Source organism: Oncorhynchus tshawytscha, linkage group LG04 (genome assembly GCF_018296145.1).
Source record: "Oncorhynchus tshawytscha isolate Ot180627B linkage group LG04, Otsh_v2.0, whole genome shotgun sequence".
In the NCBI taxonomy this organism is placed as follows: domain Eukaryota; kingdom Metazoa; phylum Chordata; class Actinopteri; order Salmoniformes; family Salmonidae; genus Oncorhynchus; species Oncorhynchus tshawytscha.
Genome location: NC_056432.1, coordinates 73,837,601 through 73,844,504, shown reverse-complemented (window position 1 = coordinate 73,844,504; position 6,904 = coordinate 73,837,601). Strand labels below are relative to the sequence as shown.

Genomic DNA, 6,904 nt, shown 5'->3' with positions numbered 1-6,904 from the left:
CCAGAGTTAAGCACTGTTATAACCAGCAACTCTGCATCACTACACCTGTGATTACATCTGCAAATCTTGTGTACGCAACAGATTTGATGTTCAGCTTAAAAGCCAGTAGTCTTTCATCTCGGGTCACATTGCCAAAACTTTCGTGTATGCTGTCTGGCCATCTACTCCTACTCATTCTTTCACCTTTTACACAACTCATGCTACACTCAACCCCAAATTACACTCCCCAAATTACACTCCCTAACCCCATAATGAGCCCTAAAACGTTGTCCTAAAAAATGAAATATTGTACCACACAGACCTCTAAGACCAGTGTTGTCCAGTACAATGAGAGCGGCTGTTAGTGAAGGATACAGTTCTCATCTCCGTCTGTGTTGCGTGGCGGCCCCGGCATGTTGAGCAGCACCAGGCGAGCATCATGGGACTTGTTGACAATCACCTCGTTCAGCTTCACTGCTGTGTGCATCCGCCGCACATTGGACTGGTCCCTGGGACACAACCACATACAGATGTTACAAATGCAATCCAGAACATTCAATTATTTAAAGGGATAGTTCACCCAAATTACACATTGGTTTCCTTACCCCGTATGCAGTCTATGGACAACGAATGACAGCAATCCAGTTTCCCTGGCTCTGTTTCCACATGCTCACGTCATGGGACCGATATTATAATTGTTCACTCATCTTGTCCAAATCATCTGAAAGTATCTACAATTGATTTTGAACCTCAAAAAAGTACTTTAAAGAAGTTTTGAACATAATGCGCACAAAATGTGAATATTGGTCCCATGATTTTAATGGGATTTGTGCCACAAATGCTAAAACGTTAGTATGTGGAAAAGGTGCCAAGGAAACTATACCAAAGCATGGATTGCTGTCATACCTTGTACATAGACTGCTTACAGGGTAAGAAATCCAATATGTCATTTTGTAATTTGGGTGAACTATCCCTTTAACAATGCCTTGGAATAATGTTCAGATATCCAACAGTGGACAGCATGAACCAACTCAGTCATAAAGCAGAAAGACATCAAGTGCAGTTCACATAACAAAGCACACCCCACCCCGCCATCCAATCCATTGCATGGAATTTACAGACTCTGAGTGATCAGAATAACATCTCATTAAAAGGAATTTACAGACAGAGTGATCAGATTAACATATTACTCACAGGAATCTACAGACAGAGTGAGCAGAATAACACATCACTCAAAGGATGAACAATTCTCTGTCTGCAAGATGACAGAGGAAGAAAAAAGAGAGAGAGGAGATGAGGAGGAGAGAGTGAAGAAGTAAGACTAGCGAGAGTGGAATACCTCAGATGGGGCAGGATGGAGATTTTCCTAACCACGTGAAAGGCCTGGGGGTTTTCCAAGTCAGATCACGTATCTCAAGAAAAACTCCTGGCCTTCCAATAGACCAACAACAAGTGACTCACGGTTTGAGGCTCATGAGTTCTCTGAAGTTCTCTGGTGCATTTTTCCTGTTCCTCCTCTCTGCCTCGTACTTCTCCTTGGTCCAGGTCATCTGGATCTTATCAGCTACAGGCTCCACCACCTCCTCCTCCTCGTCTGAGTACAGGCTGCCCATACGGATCAGAGAGTGTCTGTCCTTTACCAGCTGGGCCTATAGGGGGGCAGAGTGCAGGGGATACAATGTCATAATGTCCATACTAGAGTGACCGGAAATGCATGGCCATACATTGCTTCATTTAATTATAGTGTAGATACACTAAATATACAAAAGTATGTGGACACACCTTCAAATTAGTGGATTTGGCTATTTCAGCCACACCCGTTGTGGACAGTTGTATACTTGAGCACACAGCCATGCAATCTCCATAGACAAACCTTTGCAGTAGAATGACCTTACTGAAGAGCTCAGTGACTTTCAACGTGGCACCGTCATAGGATGCCACCTTTCCAACAAGTCAATCCGCCCTGCTAGAGCTGCCCCGGTCCACTGTAAGTGGTGTTATTGTGAAGTGGAAACATCTAGGAGAAACAATGACTCAGCTGCGAAGTGGTAGGTCACACAAGCTCACAGAATGGGATCGCCGTCCTCGGTTGCAACTCTCACTACTGAGTTCCAAACTGCTTCTGGAAGCAACGTCAGCACAATAACTGTTTGTCGGGAGCTTCATGAAATGGGTTTCCATGGCCGAGCAGCAGCACACAAGCCTAAGATCACCATGCGCAATGTCGAGCATCGGCTGGAGTGGTGTAAAGCTCACCGCCATTGGACTCTGGAGCAGTGGAAATGTGTTCTCTGGAGTGATGAAACACACTTCACCATCTGGTAGTCCAACGGACAAATCTGGGTTTGGCGGATGCCAATGAGAATGCTACCTGCCCCAACTGTAAAGTTTGGTGGAGGAGGAATAATGGTCTGGGTTGTTTTTCATGGTTTGGGCTGGGCACCTTAGTTCCAGTGAAGGGAAATATTAATGCTACAGCATACAATGACATTCTAGATGATTCTGTGCTTCCAACTTTGTGGCAACAGTTTGGGGAAGGCCCTTTCCTGTTTCAGCATGACAAAGCAAGGTCCTTACAGAAATGGTTTGTTGAGATCAGTGTGGAAGAACTTGACTGGCCTGTATAGAGCCCTGACCTCAACCCCATCAAACACCTTTGGGATGAATTGGAACGCCGACTGTGAGCCAGGCCTAATCGCCCAATGTCAGTGCCCGACCTAACTAATGCTTGTGGCTGAATGGAAGCAAGTCCCTGCAGCAATGTTCCATCATCTAGTGGAAAGCCTTGCCAGAAGACTGGAGGCTGTTACAGTACCAAAGGGGGGACCAACTCCATATTAATGCCCATGATTTTGCAATGAGATGTTCGACGAGCAGGTGTCCACATTCTTTGGGTCATGTAGTGTATTGGTTCCCAGCCCCAGATTAAACCCAAACCAGCTCAATATGTCCTTCACTGTGGTCCACAACTATTGTTATGTATGTTTGGTCTGACAGGTGTAATTCTGTGGATGTTGTTGATGTGTAATAGGTACCTCTCTTTCTCTCTCTGCGCTGGACAGCCTCATCTGTCTGAGCATCTGAGACCTCTGCTCCATCATCAGAGTCCTCTCATACGTGTAGGCCGAGATGTCGCTGTCATGCTGAAATTATTAACATGGTAGTATGTAAATACCAGACCTTTGAAAACACTAAGGGGAGAGAAGTGATTTAAAAATGGAAACTCTTAGTTGGATTGCATGTTTGACTCCTGGTATGAGGGACTTCTCTCCCCATCTCCACCATAATGACATAATTAGATTTAAGGAGGTTCATCTCTCACCTTCTCCACCATCATTACATAATTAGATTTAAGGAGGTTCATCTCTCACCTTCTCCACCATCATTACATAATTAGCTTTAAGGAAGAACATCTCACACCATTTCCACCACCTCCACCTCTGCCTCTATTCTCAGCTGGTACAGGAACGTAGCCAGGTCCTTCTTCATCTGAATACTGTTGTCATCCATCTGGGCCACAGTAAAGATACGCATCTTACACTTCCTCCAAACCTGAAACACACACCACGGTTATTTGGCCAGTAACTGAAAGGTTTCTGGTTCCAATCCCTGAGCCGACTAGGTGAAAAATCTGCCGATGCGCCCTTGAGCAAGGCACGTAACCCTAATTGCTCCTGTAAGTCACTCTGGATAAGAGCATCTGCTAAAATGTAAATGTAGATCCTTTTTTAATTTTTTAAATTTGACCCCAGTTTCTCCCCAATTGTTAGTAGTTACTATCTTGTCTCATTGCTACAACTCCCATACGGGCTCGGGAGAGATGAAAGTCGAAAGCCATGCGTCCTCCGAAACACAACCCAACCAAGCCGCACTGCTTCTTAACACATCCAACCCGGAGGCGCGCATCCCCGGAGGCGCGCATCCAACCCGGAGGCGCGCATCCAACCCGGAGGCGCGCATCCAACCCGGAGGCGCGCATCCAACCCGGCACCAACGTGTCAGAGGAAACACTGTGCACCCGGCGACCAGGTTAGCGCGCACTGCACCTGGCCCGCCACAGGTGCGCGATGAGACAAGGATACCCCTACCGGTCAAACCCTCCCTAACCCGGACGACGCTAGTCGAATTGTGCGTTGCCCCACGGACCTCCCGGTCGTGGCCGGCTGCGACAGAGCCTGTGCGCCACCAGAACCCAGAGTCTCTGGTGGCACAGCTAGCACTGCAATGCAGTGCCCTAGACCACCACACCACCCGGGAGGCCCTGTAGATCATTTTCTGACCAACAAATCCATTCTTCTTTAGTCTCTCTCAAGTCATGGTGGCCAAACAGTAAATGCTCCCAGAGTTTCTGCATTGATGTGCGCGGGACTTTACCTTGTGCTGTTTGAGCAGGAAAGGTAGCAGCATGAGCATTCCTCCGTCATGGACGATCCACCACACATCGATGGTGCCGTCTGTGAAGCGTTCGTGGTTGCTGGGGTAGAAGGAAACATTCTTGGGCACCATCAGAGCCAGGTGGGCTGCTGTGGTACAGCGGACTGTGTCTGTGGGGAGGGGCACAGAGAGGTAAATATGTTCACTTTGTGTAATATGTAATGTAATACAGTTCAATGCTGATGCTATCAGTTAACTAAAGAGTCAGCACGTAATGTTTCAAATACTATACAGGCTGAAGGACAGTCCACCAAACCAATAGAAACATAGAGATGGCCAATGCTCTCACAGGGAAACTGGGATGAGGTTATTGTTAGGAATTTTATGAATAATGACTAAACAATATCTACATTTTAAATAGAACTATAACTAATTAAACTTATACTCTGTTTTATTATATCTGATGAATAATATTAATTCATAAGGAAGGGATTGTGGAGCATGAAACAGGGGGTAATTAAATTAAATAAATACCATTCCAGCCAGGTTGGAGGGGACTGGAATTGTGGGTTTTTAAGAAAGCAAAAAGGGTCGTTAACCTATGGTTGAACCGACTCAACTTAGCTCTGGGATGTTTAGATAAGGCAGAGAGTGTTTTCCTGGGTTTCCATTCTCTGGAACTGTCTTCTAAATAGTGATGGATGAAAGTGAAGATTCCAGAAGTTAATCTAGATAAGTGTGTGTCTGGAGTGAGCGAGCTAGTGGGTTGGAATGAACTTTTCAACTTGTTGGGTCCTGGTTGATAGGAGGAAAAATGTTTTGTAACCTTATGACGTCATATTTTGTATATAAATTGTTGTTCGTGGTTACATGGCAGCGTGCTCCGAGAATAAATACTATTATCTAATTTTGATAAGAATGGTCTCTGTCTATTTTATGTAAATAGGAATCTTAGTGATTTAATTAATGTATAATTAATAGGAATTATGAAATTCCAGTGACAGTTATGGTTTGGAATATTATTATTATTATGGGAATGGGTCAGATCCATGTGTAGGACCAGGCTAGTTTACAGTAAATCAGAATCTTACTAATGAATGTCTTCCAAGCGCGGGGGTCTTCACTTTGCCTCCAGCCGTAGGGCCATCCCATCACCACTGTGTTGTGCTTCATGCCCCCCAGGCCACATGACTGGATCAGGTGGGCAATGCCCTCCCTCACCTTGGACGCCACAACCACCTGGCAGAAACCTTTCACCCGCTCGATCTCCATCATGTTCTTTACGGCCTGACGAGGTTGAGCAGACAATGCAGGTAATCATGATGCTGGCAATAAACTCACTTATTCTTATTGGCACAGAGGAGACAACAGAAATTCAATCTCTTTCTTATAGCTTTATAATGTGGACTGTATGACCTAGCGAGGAAGGTAACAGCCTTCAAACAATCCTGAACTGATTCAATAAAGCTACAGTACGGCAAAATGTATTTTCCTTGTACAGACATTAGGCTATCGGAGAAATAAGTTACAGCTCTATCCCTACCTGTTCAGAGGCCTGTGTTTCTCCGTAGCTGTCCAGGAACTGTCCCTGGATGACAGAGCCCACTATGGTCAGGCCCTTCCCTGCCTTCAGCTGGGAGACAAAGGTCAACAGACGGGGATACTTCACATGGAGGTCCTCATCCAGCTTCAACAGCACCAGGACCTGGGGCCTGGAGAGTGGAAGGGCAAGAGAGACAAAGAACATGAGAATCTACCTGGAAGTACTAATAAACAACTACAAAACAACAGTAAAAACTGTAGAGTGTTAGAAAGTACAGAATGTATGAAGAGGAAGAGGTAGTTATGCATATCTGAAGTTGGAGATACCGGATATCTAAGACTATGGACGATGTTTACCTCCAGTTTTTAGTGTGAGGTGGTCCATGCTCCAGCCGTAGCAGAGAGTAGCGCGCAGCACTGAGGGACAAACCTCGTATCCCATCTCCCCACTCCTTCTCCGCTCTGAGAGAGAGACAGAGAGAGTGACAGCATCAGAATAGATACTCTGGCCTAAATAGCTAACTCATACATTGACCCAATGATATCCAATTATGATATGAAATGGATAAGAGTCCAGACATACCCCTGGTACTCAATGTACTTGTAGATCATGCCAGCGATGCACATGGCCACGATGGCATAATACCAGGAGGAGATGAACATCAGAGCCAGACACATACTCATACCCAGAAAAGACAGAGCCCTGTGGGGGAAACACACAGATATACTGTAGTACTCTTTATACTATACTATTGGACGTATGAAAGGAGATCACCAGTTGTGGTCATTCCAAAAAGCACCACAGATCTTACAAAGCTCATGAGGCAATTATTAAACAGGCAAAAAGGGCTCATTTGATGTCTGCGAGACTGTTAAGACTATCAGAACATTCTTAACCCTTCAACTCTTCTCCCTGCAGCAGATACCGGTGAAGACCATGACTGTGATTTAGCTATTGAAGCTGACTGTAGCTCTAGGTTGGACTTGAGAGACACCCCATTAGACAATC

At 45.4% G+C, this 6,904-nt stretch overlaps 1 protein-coding gene across 2 annotated transcripts in view; it reads right to left on the bottom strand.

The window, feature by feature from the left end:
* Positions 1–6,904, bottom strand: part of LOC112249364 (solute carrier family 12 member 4-like) — a 55,250-nt gene that overhangs the window by 1,425 nt on the left and 46,921 nt on the right. For both annotated transcript variants that reach the window (XM_042321212.1, XM_042321213.1), the window contains exons 15-23: positions 6,479–6,598; positions 6,253–6,357; positions 5,897–6,065; positions 5,445–5,640; positions 4,354–4,523; positions 3,400–3,531; positions 3,015–3,122; positions 1,441–1,628; positions 355–488 (exon numbers count right to left, since the gene is read on the bottom strand). In XM_042321212.1, coding sequence (XP_042177146.1) covers positions 355–488; positions 1,441–1,628; positions 3,015–3,122; positions 3,400–3,531; positions 4,354–4,523; positions 5,445–5,640; positions 5,897–6,065; positions 6,253–6,357; positions 6,479–6,598 — 1,322 coding nt within the window. The remainder of the gene's footprint in view (positions 1–354; positions 489–1,440; positions 1,629–3,014; positions 3,123–3,399; positions 3,532–4,353; positions 4,524–5,444; positions 5,641–5,896; positions 6,066–6,252; positions 6,358–6,478; positions 6,599–6,904) is intronic.